General features: G+C 39.6%; 1 protein-coding gene across 10 annotated transcripts in view; it reads right to left on the bottom strand.

Annotated features, from left to right (window-relative positions):
* Nucleotides 1-19,998, bottom strand: part of PTPRM (protein tyrosine phosphatase receptor type M) — a 799,041-nt gene that overhangs the window by 245,493 nt on the left and 533,550 nt on the right. For 7 of the 10 annotated variants that reach the window (XM_032421158.1, XM_032421157.1, XM_032421160.1 and 4 more), the window contains one exon: nt 19,095-19,169. The exons of the other annotated variants lie outside the window; for them this stretch is intronic. In XM_032421158.1, coding sequence (XP_032277049.1) covers nt 19,095-19,169 — 75 coding nt within the window. The remainder of the gene's footprint in view (nt 1-19,094; nt 19,170-19,998) is intronic. 10 annotated transcript variants of the gene reach the window in all.

The following is a 19,998-nucleotide window of genomic DNA, read 5'->3' as shown; positions in this document are numbered from 1 at the left end:
GCTAGCTTATGTTTAGCTCTTAAAAATCATTCCTGTGGGAGAAAGAATCACCACAGCTTCCTGCACAAAGTAGGAGCCATTTGCCAAAACCCCTTGTAGCTTTTGCAGCTGCCTAAAATTTTTCATTCACTATTTTATCAAGAAGTAAGTACACCTAATAAATTCTATATGCTTGCTAGAAGAATCAGTATTTCTGAGATTCAAAAAATGTACAGAGTCTAGGAAACCGAAGGCAGAAATGTGATTATGTCGTTCACATGGCCAAAAGGTAACCCTCTGAAATGTAATGAGGAGTCCTGGGGTCTAGGAGAGAGTGGGGTCATGTAACCCCCCATACTCATTTAGTAAACATACAGCTTTTCCTCAAACAATGAAGTTCTTTAATAAACAAGACTTACATTCATTGTGTCATTCTGTTCAATATTTTCTAGAACAGAGGTTCTCCATTCATAGAGTTTAAGAACATTTGGAGAGTTTTTGGAACATGAAGACGACTAGGTTTTCCAGGGACTCAAGATCAAAGGTCCTAGGTAGGACCCAGGAATCTATATGTAACACCCTTGGTGATTCCCTACACAATATGAAGAAAAAAATCCCACTTGAGAACCTCATTGGTCCCAAACATCTATGAGGAAGGTTTTCACAGACTATGGCAGAATGGAAAAAATATTTAATTGGGTTGTTATTTTTAAAACACCTCCTGATATATTAGTATCTTACTTTATCAGTTAGCAAATTTCTTTCAGTGCACTATTTTAAATGATCCTTTTACACAATTAAGAGGCAAAACCTCATGGAATCAAACCCTAGTTTTATGAGTCGCCACAGTAAGTAGAGATTGGAAGAGATTTCTAATTGTAAAGGAATTTAAGGAATGCCAAGTGATTGCCCACGTGCTACTACTAGATTCCGTAGGAAGGAAGAAAGCTGACCTTTTGGAAGTCCTACTTTATGTGCCAGTTATCTCACATAACTTTAGTTAATATTTCACCATGAGGGGTAATCAATACCATTTTACAAATGAAGAAACTAAGGCAGCAGAAGAAATCAGGATAAGTAGCTTGTCCTAAGACAGTGAGAGGGGAAGTGAGGGAGGTACCTCCTGGGTCCAGGAATGTCTGGGAAGCGCACTCCATTGGAACTTTGCATTGGAACTTTCCCTACTAACATAGCAAACTCGGGGGACTACTGCTAACGCTCTGAATGACAAGACTCAAGTTTAAAATCATCTTGATCAGGTGTAAAGAGAAGAGCCTAAGAGAAGAAGGAAAACAAACAAACAACAGAAGTGCAAAACAATGCAATAAGGAAAATTAAAATCCTGAAAGAAGAATAGGATAAATATATGAGGACATGGGACTTCCTGGGCCTAAGTGCAGAAAAGAAAGGCCTGGTAATACAGCCCATACAGTGACTTTGAAATGAACCAAAGGAATGACATGCACAAGGTAGAGATGCTGGAAGGGAATCAAAGAAACACAAATGACCAACAGGGGAGAAAAGAAGGACTATGTAAAAAGAGACAAGGGATTCAGATCATTTATCTAACTGAGGAGAAGACCAGCAGGTGCCCTGATATAGTCTTCCACGGGAGCTTTTCAAAAGTAAGGAGTATTTCTTATCCACCTTTGACTTCTAGTGATTAACACAATGCTTTTAACACAGTGGTCACTTTGTAAGTCTTCACTGAATGAATCTCTTAAAACACATAGGAGGCATTTATAGAGAGAATCATGACCATATATGATCTGTGTCTGTATGCAGAATATTTCTGAACAAGAATGGGAGCTCAAGTTTTTACAGAGAAAAGCTGCATCTTTTCCTCTCTATATGCTTAGTGCCTAGAATGTAGCATGTACTCAACAAAAGTCAGAGCAAGTAAATGAGTTTTGGTTGTACATAAAGGGCGTTTTGACCCTCAGCACATAAAAATGAAATATATTAGCCTTTGTTCATTCTATCCTTGGGTTGAAGAAGAGTTACCTGACATTAGAAAGGTCAGTTCTCACCTCCCCACTCAATCTTTGAAAAGTAAAAAAATGCTATACTTTCTTCATCTCTTCTCCATTCCCATTGCCATGAACCTGGCCTATTTCCCTTCTGGACTTTTGTACTTGACTCCCACATAGACATCTCATCTAGTCTCTTTCATGCACTGCAGCCATACTGGTCTTCTAAAGAATTGCTCTAATCAGGTCACTCTTTCATTTAAAAATACAACAAAAAAACCCAAGAGTTTCCTAATGCTTCTTTCAAAAGGTAATCAAGGCCTTCCATGAGCCGGCTCCAACCCCTTTTCCTAACTGTATGTTCTTCTTCTTCTTCTTTTTTTTTAATACTTTCCTTCATCTATGTTCCAACCCAATGGACATGTTCAGTTTTCCCCATACATCCAACATTTCCCCTTCTCAGGACTCCTGCTGCTCCTCCATGGAAACATTCCCCTACTCACTTTTCATAGGTTCAAATTGTACCCCTCTTTCAAAGGCCACCTAGCCCAAATATTGCTCTTGATTGCTTTGTAGGAAGTATTTTCTGTCCCACTGAACTGCTATAGAACCTTGCGTTACCCTTCTTGCATAGAACTTACTTTCAACCTTCAGTTCAGTCATTTTGGTAAATTCTTTATATCACATACTAACATGAGTTCCTTGGGACAAAGCTGTTTGACTCTTTGGCACTCCTATGACCTGGCCTAGTATTTTATTATGTATCCACAGTACATGTGAGAACACCTTTACTGCACTGAAGATCTCTCACGATTAATCACATTCTGAATTGCACGCTTTTCATAACCTGCCTATTCCTTTTCCATTTATGTTGAAGTTCTCGGAGAGCATGATGTATATAAAAGGAAAGAAACAACATGTGGTCTTTCCTCAACTGGTCCCCAGGATGTAGTTAGGGGATTACGATGGAAAAAGGCATCTGCAGCTTTCAGATGACCTTCCATGGGCTTCCAGACAACATCCCGAGACAGAAGGATCATGTCTGAACACTGGTTCAACCGAGCACACCGAGAGACAGCCAGTACACAGAAAAAGTGTTTTCTTAGTATGTTGATGACAGATCAAAGTCCTTACCAGTAAATTCACTGACCAAACTTTCATCAATGATGAAATGAGATTAATAGAAAGGAGGAGCATGGAAATAAATACTAGTGGCAAAATGTTATATTTTCAGCACCAAAGCAGTGAAATATAAATCTATCAATGACGAGAAAGTTAACTGGATACATATCAGAGAGACAGGAAATGAATATCTGTCAAGAATAAAGCGTTATGAACTCAATACTCGCAATGATTAAGTAGCTATAGACCATTTTTCACCATCATATATGGAATTTGTCTTAGAAGTCTTTAAACTAGCCAAAATTTCTGCTGGAGAGCAATGACAATGGTCTGGGGCTTTTTAGAAAGGAAAAAAAACAACAACAGAGAGAAACTTGTAGTAAGATAATGCCAACATGATTCAAACTATTAAAAATAATTTGATTTAATAAAATGGTTATATGATTTCTATGACCCTACTTTAGAAGTATTTTTTAACTTCCTTATTACTCATAGAAGAAACAAGGTAGAAATCTGAAAATTCTCTCTATTAAGCCCCTAAACTGGCTAAAAGACACATGTAGCCCACTCTGCTGGGGTCTCTACATGCATGTCTACGCATGCATGTGCATGCATATATGTACATAAATATACACCAGTATCTACGGAAATTATTCAAAGACATATAAGGAGAACCCATCAAATTGGTAATATTAAAGATAGCTTTGTTTCTCATCATGTTTACTCTGAAGTCATATATTATCTTGAGTAAATAAGTAAAATAAAACCATTGCAAAGACCGGCAAAATCCCAGGCGAAAGCTGATATGCCTGGTATGAGCTCTGACCAAGAGCTCCAATAGAATAAATGGTTATAATTAATAATAAACCATAATTAATAATTAATTACATCACTAGCAATACCAATAAGTAAATTAAACTGAACATCCATTACATTGCTAAAGTGATGTATTGCTTGAATATTTACTAGAGTAAATGGGAAACCTCATCAGAGATGCTGATAGATGTGCTGAACAGATGCCATTTATTAACTCCAAGGCAGGTGCCAGGCTTACTTGCAAAGATTGTTTCTCAGAGATAGTTATTTACTCTCCTAAATGAAAACAGCATGTGAAAGAAAACTTGAGAACCACTCTATTTTTCCAACTTCATATTCAATGCTTAAAATGTTATTCAATGAGATAATCTATAAGCTTTCTTAATGGAGTTCTATTAAAGTGAGTCCTCTCATGCCCCCTGGAGAACAGATGTAACTGAAGGGCAAATCAAAGAGAGGTGTCTACATTTAAACCAAGGACAGTGAGGAACAAAGGAACCCCAAATGGCCAGGACAACAAAGGGAGCCTGGCATTTTATTCCATGGCGCAGGGCTACAGGGAAGAGCAAAATAGGTCATACACTGCTTTGGGCTATTACTGCTTCAAATAAAGTAGTTGTCTTTGAAAATGCAGTAACTTTTTCATCATTATCATCATCACCATCATTGCGAGGAGCAAGATAATAGCCTGGGTCATGCTGATGCAGTTTATATCCCAAAGACAGGCAAATGGAAAATATCATCTGTGGGGGACTCATTACAGGTCTTGACATGTGATAGAATAATAACGTTGCTCTCACGCTCTGGTGCTCCTGGAGACCACAGCATGTACATGGTGTTCATGTAAATAACACCCTCCATAGCATCAAGAAATCCATTCATTTCCCTGGAAGTTAAACTTTGAGCTTCTCAGAAGAGCTATAGCACTCAAATTTGGGAGTGGCAGTGGCCCGATTAATTACCTAGTTCTCTTGAAAGACCGGAGGGCCATAAAACAATCTTCTATTGGAATAACAACAACAGAGCTACAAAAGAAGTTACCAGCAACTGCCAATTCCTCCTCTTTACCCTGAGCCAGCTTGGTGCAGGTCCTTTGTATCTTGTCATTGTATTCATTCTCCCAAGGCCTACCATGAGGCTAAGAAAAGTAATCTCTCTGTTTTGGAGACAGGGAAGCTGAGATTTAGAGTTTAAGAGATTTGCCCCAAAAGCCTGGACTTCGGACTCACTACCTTTTATCTAAAGTAAATGGAACAAACAAACAAACAAAAACTAAAGTAAGTGTTTTCTAAATTATATACACTAGGATCCAGAGTTCCTGTGTGAACCACCCTACTAAAATCTGGTGCAGAGATTCATTAGGCCCAGATTCCTGTCTGATATGTTTAAAAAGTGCCCTGGGAAACCACATGGTTTTGAAAATGACCTGGAGTCTAAACCTGAGGGCCCTCAGCTCACTGATCCCCGTGAGCTGGTCAAAGGGACGCATGATTCTTATACTTTTCCATCACTTGTACCCATAACAGCAGATGAGAAAGGACAAGTACCTGAGGTTTATCCTAAGTGACGTACCACTGGAACGAAATTTCCTTGAAGTCTGTTGTTCAGTCTTTTCAAATAAAGCATGCAAATGTTGCATTTTACTCAAGGACATATTGATTTTTAATGAAAATATTGTTTGGAATCATTTATCATCAAGTAAAGTGATAGCCCCTTGGTCCTGTACTTTCATGAAATCATGGATTCCCATTTGACAAGTATGTGAGATGAGAAAGTGGCAAGACAAACACTATAGTTCCACAAAGGAGAGTGACCTCTCTTGCCCTGGCCCCTAGGACAGCCTTCCCAGAGAAAACCAAATACAACAACTGATCCTAGACTAGATCCTGTAGTGGAGGGGGGAAATGTCACAAAGGGCATTTTAGGTTTGGCAAACTGGAACAAGAACAGTAGAGTTAAAGTAAACCCATCAAGTTGATAACTCTACTACGATTACATAATAGAATATCCCTATCCTTAGCAAGTATGCACTCAAATATTTAGGGGTGAAGGGTCATGACATAGGTAAATTGTTCTCAAATCCTTCAGAAAAAAATTATGTGTGTGTGCACACGCGCATGAGGAAAGAGAGCAAATGACAGAACAAATAGGGTAAAATGTTTACAACAGATATATGTGATAAAGGATATACCAATATTCTCTGTGATATTTTTATTTTTGCAACTTTAAGTTTGACATTATTTCCAAATAAAAAGTCAGTGTGTTTTCTCTTCAGAAAAAAAGGTAAAGAAAAGAAAAAGAATGTATGGTAGCTAAGCTAGAAATGCCACAGTTTGAGAACGAATCAGGTATTATCCAAGATCCTCTCACCTTGGCAAGGACGACAGTTCTAAAAGGTGTGTGTGTGTGTGTGTGTGTGTGTGTGTTGGGGTGGGGTGGGGAATTTTAACATGCTAGAATTTTAGAAGCCCATCTTTTTAAAGACTTTAGGCCTTCCTCTCAGCCCACTGGAGTCACTGATGAACATGTCTTGGCATTGATATTGTCAAGATGGCAAATGAAATCTGTCCTTGTTGAAAGGACTGTGCTTTTCCTCCTTTCACTTGCCCATCCTGATTGTCCCTTGATTCTTTTACAAGGTCAGCAAAGCATTTAAAAGAATTCTTTCTTTGAAAGGGAGATTTATTTATTCCTAGATCTATCCTCAATATTTTCTTGATCTGCTGCCTCTTCTACATCCTGCTGTGTCAAGATCATGAAGGAATTTCTGACTCCTTTTCATCCTGATTACATATATTGGATCATACCCATAAGTATTAAAAAAAAAAACCCTCTCACAAATACTAAGTATTTTACAGTATCCTAAAGATACTTATTTATAAAAGAGACTAGTTCAAAACCAACCAAAAAGTTAATTGCATGACAGCAGAACATGGCCCTTTGCCTACAAATTCTGAATGAAATTCACGGATTTCTTACACCTAAAACTGTCAGAATTAATCTTGATGCCTTATATTCTAAATTGTAGTGACATCTGTCTAAAGCAAGGGATGAAAATCAAAATATCATGATTGTTATCTATCAACAAGTAGATGCTGCTGAACAGCTACTGTGTGTCTGGTTCCGTGCTGGACACTAGGGAGAAGAGAAAGACCTAGAGAAACAGGTAGCGTCACTCAATTTTGATAAATATTTTTAAAATATCCAGGCCTTTTCCACGTTCACTCATATCAAGGATGAATTAATTAAATATAAAATTTAAATATCTTTCCTTAAAAAAAAAGGCAAGAATAATTCAACTCATCAATATGAAATCTTTCATGCAAAAATCTAAAACTATTTTTCAAATGTAGGCACTTTCTTTTTCACAACATATTGACTCTTTTGCCAAAAGCTTGGTTTATTTTGAGCTCAAAACTTTACTTGCAGCATCCGTGTTGGACATGTACAATGCACCAGATTCATGTTGAAATTAAAAGGTAGATTTTCTAAAATATAAAATTTCAATTTGTGCTTTACAAGACAGAACGCTCTATGCCTTAAGCAAATAAAAGACAGTTAAATACATTGTTTTATTTTCCTTTATCACTCTGCTGATAGAAGGGAAAATACAAAAGGATATTGAAAAATGAAGTTGTTCTCTTATATTGAAAATCATTACATAGAAATTCTTAAGTTTATATAGCAAAAATGGAAAACAATACTATTTTGGTGCAATATACATCTTATAAATTTATTTTTTCTGAAACTAAATGCCTGACATTTGACTCAGTATTTCCTTTTCCAAAATGACAAGGAAAAAGCAACAGAATCTCCCATGGCAGTCCTGTATCCCCTCACCATTTTCTTGTAACTATACTGTTTTATAGATGAAACTGCCATAGCAAAATGACAAATATAACCCATAAAAGAACAAAAAGGGATAATAAATCACCAGTGACACTACAGCCCATTAAAATACATTCAGCTGGTGTTGCAGAAAGAATAAAAATTTCCCCTCACTTTACATTCTTTGCAGCTGAAAAGGAAATTTTCAGAATCCTCAAGCAACCCTTGTAAGAGATGCTGAAATTCCAACCAAATTCTCCCCTCACTAACTTTCTATATTGGCCTCCATGGCCAAAGTATATATAGCACTTATATATAGTATAATAAAAAATGCCTAAGACAGGGCAGCATGTGAATTGCTAGTCACCCATACTGATATGATAATGCATCTGAAAAATCAGGATACCTAATTAATTGGAAAATGGTAGCTCTAATTCAGCCACTGTTTCCCATAAATGGATTATCAGCTTAAATGAAGAGTTTGGCAATTTTTATTTATTAGGAAGCCTAACGGAGGCATTATCTTCCCTTTATTTTTACCCAAAATTCTCTCAAAAGATTTAATCAAAGCTCCTGACACTGAGAAGGACTCTGGTATCATACAGATACTATGTTTTGGAGCATAATTGAATATATGCTAACTTATTTCATTACACACTTATCATTATTACAAATTGTTCAAGATATTAGTAAATTTTATTGATGTGGAATATTTAGTCAACTGTTTATGTTGGTTTTTTTGTTTGTTTATGTTGGTTTTAACAAAGATCCTTTGTATAAGTTCCTTGAGAGCAAAGAGTACACATTGCACTTTTTTGAACTCTCTGCATCTCTTAACACAAAGCTAATTACACATCAAGCTTCCCAAGGGGAGGAAAAGCTCTTCACATTAAGGGATGAATGAGCAACACTTGTCTCCTAATGTGTGAACAGTGAACATGTTTGGAGCAGGGCAGAGCCTATCTCCCAAAAGCTAAGTATTTAAGGGATGGCAAAGTTGTAACTTAGTTCTATCAGAATGGAACTGCATGTCCCACTTGCTAACAAAGGCTGACCACAGGACGGCTATGTGACACTTGGTCCAGCCCTCCCCTCCCCGAGTCCCACTCCTCCTGATGGCAGCCACAGTTGGAAGCTTGTCTGTGGCACAGATATTATTTTTCTTAAAAAATGGGGTGTGAAAATTAGTTCATGCCTTCAAGGGAATTTTAACTTTTACACATGAATTCCTTCCAGCTGGTCTCTGAGTGTCTTTCAAGTGCCAAGCACTGAGTAGCAGGTTGTGGGAAGTATCAAGATAAAAGAAATAGAGCCCCTGTAGTAGTAGATAAAAATATTTCTACATATATTTTGTAGTCGACAAAATTAACAATCTCCAATACAACACTTTATGAGCCTAATGACTGCACTCTTAAATGGGCAAAATATAACTGTCTGCAGAGAACACTGGTGAGATTTTATCCGAGTGACCATATATTCAAACAATATTGCTGAGTTTTATTATCCTTTATGTTCTTTGTCAGTTTTGATTCATATGAATACCCCGGTAAATAGCTCTCAAAATAAATGAAGTGGATAACTCACGCAAGAGGTTGAATGAAACCATTCCATCTCAAAGACACTTAGAGTGTTCCTTTGATATGTTTGAACTTGTCCCTTAAATTCCCTACCATGTGCTCTTCCACACTGAATGCAGATTGTCAAGACCCCAGGGCAGGAACTTAGGCTGTATCAGTTTGCTGGCACTTAGCTCTTCTGTTCATACCCACCCCCTCTGTTCTTTTTTCTCTAGGCTGCCAGAAAAATTTATATTTCTTAGAGTTTTATTCCAGTCTTTGGCCTATTTCATCCGCCCTCCAATGTTTCTAGTGTGGCTGGAGGGTATAGTGCAAACTTGACCCTGTCCACCTCTGAAAATACCTCAATGGCTGTCCATTGCTTGCAGGATCAACACAAAAGTCCTTCATGTGACTTCTGAGGTCCCAGTCGGCCTCGGTCTGCCTGTACAACCTGACCACTCATCACACATCCTTCTTGCTCTCTGCTCTCCAGCCACGAGGGCCTTTTTTGCAATATTTCATTCTTGGTCATGCTACTTCCCACCACTGGACCTTTGAACTTGTTGTTCCTGCCACTGACTAAGCTCAAATTCAGTAAACAATCACACCCTCTTCAAGCTGTATCCAGTCCTCTGAGCTACTTAGTATGGCTAAAGTCTGATTTTAGTTATGTCTTCGTTTTACAAATAGAGAACCCTGGGTCCACAGAAGGGCACTTAGGTCTGTCCCAGCTTATTGCTCCCAAAGAGTAACAAAGATCCACTGGCTGGGTCTGACAGGTGGAAGTACAGAAGTAGTCAGATGCAGTCTGGGGAGTGGGAGGAAACAGATGATGTTGGTGTGAGTGGGTATTAAATTAAAATTAAACCTTTCTTGCTAAAATAAATGGCTGACTAAAACTGTGCTTTTTAAAAATAGGTTGAAAACCATGAGTCTGTTTTATTTGCAGTGCAAACATCTATGGAATCAAATATATATATATATATATATTTTCTTTAAAGAAGAGATGAATTTTATGACTAACATAAAATCAGTCCAAAGTAGGCTAAATAAAAAGATTCAAAAGCTTCCTGTCCTCATCAAAATTTGCTCAAAATTTACTAACGATATGATGAAAGCTATAAAATACCTGGAACTAAATTTAACAAGGAAGGTCATCAACTGTTCAGTCATTTGGTAAATAATGTGGAACACCTGCTAGATGCCCATACACTACACTGGGAATGAGATAGAGAGATGAAGCCCTGCCTCCCCCACGTTCTGGAAGGACACACGCAGTCATTGGCAACTGCATCAAGAAGCAGAGTGATGGGCAGGACAATGGCTGGGGGCCAACAAGGCACTGTGCTTCAGGATGGTGGTCTAGGGAAGTACCTCCACACTGAACCCTGAACTTTGAGAAGGAGCTGGAAATATGAAGATTAGGGTTAGAGTTGCAGTCCCAGGGAAGACGATCTGGTGCAGGATCTAGCTTGGTGCTTTGAAGAGAAAGGAGCTCAGCACTGAGTGTGGGAAGTAATAGAAGGTGAGGGCCAGGTGTGAGAGGGGCCAGACCATGCGCCCCCCTTTGCTGTGACATGACGTTTGGAATTTATGCAAGTGCAGCAGGAAGCTATTCAAGGGCGTTAAGAAGAGGAGTGATGGAATGAGACTTTAATTTCCAAAAGTCAGTCCAGCTGCCATGTGGCAAATGAGTCAACAGGGAGCCATGAGAGTAGTTAAAATGCGCGTGTCGTGGTCCAGGCTGGTGTGGTGGCCACAAGAAGGTGAGATGTCATTGAACCTAGAATATATTTTAGAGGGAAACCTGACAAGGCCAGCTAATGCAGAAAACTCCAAATTTGTATGACAAATTGTAACAAGATTTGAATTGATGGAGAGATTTATCATATCTCTACAGTCAGGATAATGTATAGATTTGATAAGATTCCAATGAGAACCTCAGTGGCATTTTTGGAACCTGACTGCCTGGTGTGCGCTTGGCCACCTTCTCAGTGTCTTGGATATATCACAAAACAGCACATGAAGATTCCTGCCCTCGAGGGCTTATATTCTAGGAGGGGGAGAAAGATAGGAGCAAACATAAATAAGCACATAGGGTGAGAAGTGTTATAAAAAGGAAGAAAGTTGCAGCCTAAGGGGACAAATTGTGTGGAGAGAATGGGGAGAGATCTCATGGAAGGCTGCAGGGTGAAGAAGGGTGAGTATTCATGGCCGACCTTGTTGAGAAGGTGGATCTGAGCAAGGACTACCAGAGGTAGGAGAGTTAGCCAAGTGGATATCTGGGGAAGAATATTCCTAAGCAAGGGGAAAGTGGGAGCAAAGGTGGAAGGAGGGAGCATGGCTGATATGTTAATCAGGGGAGTGGGGAGGCGTCTAAGGCTATAAGCCATCATAAGGACTGATAAGTAGACAAGGAGGAATCAGTGGGGAGGGATTTTTCACAAAGAATATGGAGAGAATTCTAGTTTTATCATGTAACAGAATATCGTAAAAGCCAGCATAATAAAAAATTATGATAATAACGTAGGAAGACCCAAAGAGGACCATAACAAACTCTATACATGTATCTTAACATATGACAATATGGTGTTTCAATTCTGTGAGAAAATAATTGTTTATTTACTAATGAGAGCCGGTCTAACTGTTGTCTATCTGGAAAAAGCTAGACCTCTCCCTTGGCAATACACCACACCATTATCAGTGGTCATTTCTAAACGGATTCAAAAGCTAAAATTCAGGAGACTGGCTGAATAATCACAGAGATGTGAAGATCTCAAGTAAAACCAAAACCTTGGAGAAACAGAGGAAAATGGGAACATACTGATTATCTGAAAATGCAAACTTCTTTATGCCAAAAGACACAATGGAGTCAAAAGAAGAGTGACAGGAATAAGTATGAAAAAATAGAGAAGAAATGCAAATGGCCAATAAACATAGGCCAGGATGCCCAGCTTCAGGAAAAGTCAGGAGAATCCCACCTTCACTCACCATACTGGAAATATGAGGTGGTAAACATCAGAGCATGTGGATCCATGGGAAAGGGGTACTGAGCAGGTACTTGGGGATGAATTGCTACAATTTGGAAGGAAAGGAATACGGCCAGTTGTACATAAAAAATGAACTTATCCTTTGACCCACATTTGGGAATCATTAAGAAATAAATGTTATAATGGAAAGAAAATATACAGAAGGTTATTTATTCCAGTTTGTGGTGGTGATTGTTGTTGTTAGCAGGAAAAAAAAATGGTGAAAATCTGAATGTCCCTTAACAAGTGACTGAGGGAATAGATCATCACATGGCCCTACAGAGGAACAATATTCAACTAGGTAAAAGAATGTCTTAGATTGATAGGTATAGGCTTGAAGAATTCATTGCCTATTAAATGTAAAATGCAAGTGGCAGAGTTAAGTGTATAAGTGGTAGTGAAAAAATCTGGATATATTTGTATATTTTTATGTAGAGAGAAAGACCACTATTATAGGGGCTGGGAATGAGGTCAGTATAGACATAGGGTAAAATTGTTGAGTATATCTGAGTTTTTATAAGCTTTGTTCATTGACATATCCCAAGAGCGTGTCTACCATATAGAGTAGGCACTTAGGAAATATGTGCTTGATGAATCAATGAAGGAATAAAAGGGTTTGCATCATTCCCATAATTGAAAAGAATGTGTTAAGGTAGAGAAACTGTAATAGCTAACATTTATTGAGGGTTTACTAAGTACTTTACTTGTTTCATTTAATCCTGACAACTTTACTGTGAGTAAAACTGTAACTCCCATTTCACAGATGAGCAAACTGAGGCACAGAGATTTGAAGTAACTTGCACAAGGTCACTCTGCTGGTAGGTGACACAGCTGAGATTTGAACGTGACTGATTTAGTTCTCGAGCCCATGTTCCCACCTGCTTTGCTACCCATAACTTCTAACGTGAAGTTGTTGCCCAGCCCAGAGGCCTGTGTGAGAGGAAGCTCTTGAGGCTTTCCCATGGAACCCCACAGAGCACTGTTTGAGAACGACTGGACCAGACAATGTATAGAGCTTCCACTGCTGATGGTCTCTGGCAACTGATTAACGAGCATCTGTGGAATGAAGGATTTGAGATCCTTACCTTTCCCAATGTACCGCCCCCTACAGTCGCCACCAAATTTAGATCCTAATTTGGGCTCCCTGCCTAGTGTCAGCCTAGGGCTCAAAATCCATGAGCTGAGACATACAGGATCTAGCACTCTCCTTCACTCTTTGTAAAGGTGGCAGGAGAAACACGTGTTCTGGAAAGATGGTGTTAGGGCTTCAGGGTCTACTTAAATTTGATATTTGCTGCAGACCCACTCATCAGTGAGTGTCCGAGAAATCTCCTTGGGCTGTTGCTGGTGAACTTCAATTACGGTTTTTGTTCCTAAGGAAAAGGTGTCCTTCTCTGTGACCCAATGGCTAGGACCAGCAGGGCTGTGAGGGAAACCGAACGTCCCACGGCTGGCAAAAGGCAGCCCGCCCAGGAGAGAGGGCACAGCAATGGAAGGGGAGGCCTGAGCCAGACGTCTCAGGGCTCGGGGCTGAGGGAGCAGCTGGGTGGGTGTGGAGGGCAGTGTTCTATCACTGCGTATGCAGGGGACATTCACTGATCAGTGGGAAACACCAAGGTGAGGGGCAAAGCACCTACCTGGAGGAGAATTAATCTGCCTGTTCTGCTGTTTGTCAAGCAACACCTGTTAGTATGAAAACAGGAGCCAGGCAAGCAGGCAATGGGAGGTTCTCAGGCTGGGGAGCAGGATGATGTGCGGTGAGGGCAAGGGGGCGAGGGGCCCAGAGGGCCCAGGTGTCAATAAAAACCCAAATGAAAGGGCTGCATGGGGTGTCAGGGTTGGGTGGGAAGCAAGTGAGGCCTGAGGAGCCCAGGAGGGGACAGAGGAGAGTGCAGAGGGCACAGAGGGCAAAAAGGGAGAAGTTCAAACAGACACTGAGGTCAGAGGAGCCCAGGGCTCAAGTCACAAAGCCTGGAATCTGATTTCTCTCCATGACTTGACTGCATTTCAGTACTCTGGGGCCTGTGGAGGTGTTTAATTCCTTTGAGCTTCCTTTTCTCAACTGAAAAGTGTGACGATGTTCTCTCAGGTGGCTGTTGTGAGACTGAGTGAAATAATGCCTGTGGAAGTCTCTAGCACAGCGTCCCTCGTACACTCAGTGGCTTGACTTCCTCAGTGGAATCTAGTTCAGTGACTTCCATGTTTTAGATTTTACATTAAAAAAAAAAAAAACTCTATTGGGGTGCCTGGAGGGCTCAGTGAGTTAAACGTCCGACTCTCAAAAAAAAAAGTCCAACTCTTGGTTTCAGCTCAGGTCATGATCTCAGGGTCATAGGATGGAGCCCCGTGTCAGGCTCACCTCGAAGAGGAGTCTGCTTGAGATTCTCTCCTTCTCCCCCTCCACCTCCCCCCATGTGCACACTCTCTCTAAAATAAATAAATAAATAAAAATAATAAAAACGCTATTTGCTTTAAGAGCCACATTAAGGAGAAAAAGAAATCCTTTGGGATTTATTTCATGATCACTTTGCCTACATATTGGCAAAGATTCTCTCTGTGACCCAACTCCAGCCAGCTCCCCTGAGCCCTTCTTCCCCTAGGCCTCAACCTCGGCCTGTAAAGACTTGAACACTGATGGTTACTAACTGTTCAAGGCTGCAGACCCAGGTGGCCTGATCCCCCTTAAAATGCTCACCTGAGAAAACTGGAGCCTGCCCAAAGAACTCACGGTTTGTTCCAGTGACACTTGAAGACAGGGCCCCAGTGTCCCAGCCTCTGAGGGAGGGGAGCGGCCCAACTTGGATAAATGCCAGTTAGCCAACCAGATGGGTGTCTCGTGGACCAACACACCCTTCCTGATTGTTGTAAATTTTCACTCCCCTGACTCTACTGAGCCCCTGCTCACATCCTCCCTATCCCCTCATTCTCCCTTTAAAATGCCAGTCCCCTCTGCAAAAATCAAAATGGAGCCCACCTCTATCCCCTACAGTCAGTAGTTACTGAATAAAATCTGTTTTTACAGCTTTAATGTCCAGCTGTGTTTATCTTTGACAATACAGACATATGCTACATGTGTATTTTTCAAAACTTGAAACTGTGTGGGAATAATCTTTGGCTAGTTCTCTTTTTTTTTTCAGTACTAATTATATCTAGCAAGTAATTCTACATGCTCTGATATATCTGATCTGTACCTGAATCCCAGAAGTCACTTTGTTTATAAATATTCTAAGATACAGATCTTATCATATTAGATGTATGGGTTAACCAAAATGGATGATAAAAAATTTGTTTAAGGAAAACATTCTCCACAGCATTTCAGAGTTGGCTGGGTTATTAAATCATAAGCAGAAATACCTTAATATAAAATAAACAGCCTAGAGATATTTATAAAATTAACTAAAAAATCTTAAAGAGAAATTTCTAGCATGTACAGCTTTTAATTTTCTTCCCAAAGCGGTACTATATTACAGACAATTAATCACATAATAAAGGGAACAAAGTAGAAACCAGAAGCATTTCCAGTTTCTAGAACTTTCTCTGTGTGCACTCTTTAGAGTGGTTTTCAGGTAGATTGGACCTTTATTCCAGTTATATATTGTTTCCTTTTATAATCTCCTAAATCCAGTAGTTGAGTAAAGCATTTTTTAAATCTGGGGGTTACAACCCAAGAGTGGGAAATTAAATCAGTTTAGTAGGTAGTGACCAGAATTTTTAAAAAAATAGAACAAGATGGAACAGAATAGAACACATCAGAGTGCATCTTATTCAGTGAGTAGCCTTAGCAGTATGTTTTCTAATGCCTTTGCTTCAGTTAAACTAATGTGTAGGTCTATGTGTGTATATTGGATGATGACGTATTCTCACTGTTGACTGCAGACAACAAATTTTAAGAAACATTGCCCAGTGCAGTGACAGTCCTGCTCATCCAATACACTAGCATTCTGAGGTTTGATCTGCCTTGTTCAGTGAATCAGATCAGCTAATGTTTAGAAGCAGGTTGCTGTGTACATCAGGTCACCAGGGTGCTTTTGTTCTTTGGTGTTAGACAGCGAGTGAGGTCCCACGGAAAACCCAAGCCACATGTGCCGAGTTCTGGGACAAAGGAACTATGCTGCAGAGGACTATCTTGCTAAGGTTTCCCAGTATAAGTACAGCCTTGAATAGCACTTCTAAGAGTGTGATGTCAGCACAGATACAACAAAATGAACAAAAACACTGCCGAGGGCACTTCAGAATGTATCCCTCATGCGTCTCCTGTTGGCTTCTGGAAGGGACCATATTGTTCGAATAAACAAAACCAGAACAGTTTAATGGGTCACAGATGTGCAGCGTTCGGAACTGTCCCAGGGACCATTTCCTAAGCTGCTCCGCACGATGAGAAAGGTTTGGCAATCCATGTCCTTTTTGCCCATTAGTTACAAAATTGTTGTCTTTTCCTAACTGCTAAATGACGAGCATGACAGTAAGTTTTCATTCCTAAGAGCACGTGTGTACGTAGGTTTTGATGTGACTAATGCAAAACGCCTGATGCCAAGAGCCTGGGCAACCATACAGAGTAAAGCTCTTTATAAGAGTTAGTAGATCTATACCTGGCACACAGAGGGTGCTCAGTAAATGTCAGATCAGTGATTGAATGCATTAAGTCTCAAGCTCGCAGTATGACTCATGAATAAATCTCTTAAAGAAGACAGTGTTACTGCTATCAAAGTTGATGGCTGATGCAAATGGAAAATGCAAAAGGATTATTACTTGATTTTGAATTTATCTGGGTTAGATTAACCATCATTAAAATCAGCAGTAAATACTGAAAAAGGATCGGGAGTAGTTTTTTACTGGTTTTTGAGGCTTATTCTAACACTCTAACATTTTAATCTCTAATAAAGCAAAGTAAATGATGGAGATATCCTGCAGCCCTTAAAAGAATGGCAGCCATACAGTATAGCAATGTATGTGTCCTTCACAGACTAGTTCCCAAATAACAAGATACGCTGGATCTGAAAGCATTGTGAAGGAGGCTGATTTATGAGGTATCTTCTTAATTATGCAAGTTTTAGAGAGAAATCTATGTTCAGGAGTTTCACTTACTTCATGCCTAGTAAACAGCATGCTTCATATGGAAGTAGTAGATACAGGCAAAGCTTGAGAAGGGGGTTCTTTAACTATATTTCCCACAGCACTTATTTATAGGATAGTGGGGCCAACCCATTTTTAATGCTCTGCTGACAACAATGGTGCCACCTGGGGGTCAGACTTGCTCAAGGATCTCAGGTTACCTTCAAGATGGACACCTAACCCAACCATGGGCCATGGGACAGTCCTTAAATATGAAGGTTTTAGAGCGGAGGGCTTATGTTAAGGAAGACACTATCCCTTAAGTACATCTACTGTTTGGGAAGAGCACTTCACAAATTCCAGATAAGAAAGAGTCTGTAACAAGTAGGACTTCAATCAGTAAAAGAAATGTGCTTAAAAAGAAACTTGGAAGCGACAGAAGCAGAACTGTTAATAATAACTTCATAGCTTTTAGGCCCTGAAACAGAGGACTGGAAATATGTACAGAATGCCAGGAGTTTTGGAAGAAGTAGTATTAGCCTACATTCCTTCACCTTACAAAACTCAGTCTGTACATTTCCTGAGTCTCAGTTGCTTTTATTTGCCAAAATAATAAGCTCACAGAAAAACCTGAAGATTTATGAATTGTTACCATGAGTTAAGCTATACTTTTTTTTCCTTAAACGTTACAGAATATTCCTTCGTTTCATACACTTGAAACAATTGCTGGAGTGGAAATTCTATGGAAAACAGCTGAATGTTCTTACTCAGCTTGAGCCACGCCTATACTACCTGCCACAAACGACAATGTTGATCATGTCTCTGAGACCAGAATTTGAATCCTGCCCATGTAATTCTGTTAGAAATCTTGACAATGGCTTGCTTTTGCTGCAGGACAAAAATTTGTCTTCTGCGGTTCTCTGACCACTCACCTTCAGTCTGGAGTAATTTACCGGACTCTTTCCCTACGAGTTTATACACATGTCCATACACCTTTAGAGATAGTACAGATGGACAAGCTATTTCTCTTAGCTAAATTCTTTCTGTGTGCTTTTCCTTCTACAAAGAAGCACACAGTTCAACAGCATGACCCTAAGCCATTCAATTTTTTAAAAACTTCCCTAAATTATTCAATGCATTTGACTTGCAGATGTGCCACTGCTTTATATAAACACTTTGCTTTGAAACAAGGATCTAGAAGGAATGCAATCAGCTCTGCTCCGGTTGTATGTACACGAAAAGCTGTTTGAACAGTGTCACCCCAAACAGCTTTGGGTGGCTCCATTTCAAGACTGTGCATTGCTAAATGTACGTGCAAACTAGACCCTACAAGGTGAAAAGTAAACCTCGCTCACCCTCACATTGCAAAGGCTTTTTAGGTTAATTTGCATAACTGGACATCATCTTTCTGTATTTTGATTGAAATTCCGTTTGATGGCATTGCTACCGCAAGTCCAGCAAATTTCATTTTGTTTAACATTAGGCTCGAAAGGAACACACCAACAGACAAAACACACAATGAAAACATGCAGTGGCGTTGTGCTTAATGCATGGGTATAAATGCGCACACAGAAGAGGCCAAGCACATCACTTAATTTAATGCGGGCACAGGTCTGTACCAAGAGTCTGAAACATTGTAAACAAGCCTTAAGCAAAGGAGGAAATGTAGAGGGGAAACAAAGCTGAGAAAAATGAGCAGGAAATGGGCAAGATGACTCATCTATACTTGAACGTCTGACCTGTCAGTTGGTCGTCGCCTGCAGCAGGGGCGATGCGAATGTAAGGTGTTGTAAGCTGAGTCACGATTATCGCAGCTATGGCAAAGGAAGATTCCCAGGTCAGCATGCATGAGGGAAGAAAAAGCCAGACTGAAGCTAGGCTAGCAAGGAGAATCTCGATCAGTATATCACATCGTCTCAACTTTGTTCCAACAACAACAAAAAGAGAAGAAAAGAAAAAAGAAAAAACACATAGCAAAGTGTTGAATTTTTGGAATTCTTTTCCCTTAAACAGGCTTTCGTCAGGCAGTTAGATTTCTAACTATGACACAGTTGCAAGCTTTGGCTGAGATTCTGGGTAGATCAACTGAAGGGAAAAAAAATAAAAACAAAACATAAGTCCTAAATAAGGCTCTAGACTGAATAGTATTTCCAAATGCTACTGAGCGTAGCGTCTAAATGATTCGTTGCTAATTCTGATGATCCCAACTTTAGGCTTTTAAAATTTATTAGGTTACTTAAAATTCTGCTGCTGAAGTCACAATATTTTCTCTTCTTGCTAAAATCACCTTTGTGGAGCACATTATCTTCTTTCACTAAAAACATTTTTTAGGTAGAGAAATTTCTCTGATAACTAAATTTCATGTAGAACATTTCCATTTAGGGACCTTATTTTGTCACATTAAGGGACTGAAAAAAATGCATCTCAAAGCATCAGTTAAAGAAAGGAAAATGAGTAATTGCCTTTGCTATCATTGTCATGGTCCACATGTGACCCAAGACATGATTAAGATTCTTGAATCGGACCAGTGGGGTTTCTTGGTTTGCCTGCACAGCTCAGCAGTTGTGTTTAAATGGTTAACATTTATGACACACAGATATTGGGGGAAAAATAGAAAATTAAAATGTCAGTTCTAACATGATA

Source organism: Phoca vitulina, unplaced genomic scaffold (genome assembly GCF_004348235.1).
Source record: "Phoca vitulina isolate PV1807 unplaced genomic scaffold, GSC_HSeal_1.0 scaffold24, whole genome shotgun sequence".
Lineage (NCBI taxonomy): Eukaryota > Metazoa > Chordata > Mammalia > Carnivora > Phocidae > Phoca > Phoca vitulina.
The sequence above is the reverse complement of the archived record's forward strand: the minus strand, read 5'-3'. Positions and strand labels throughout refer to the sequence as shown.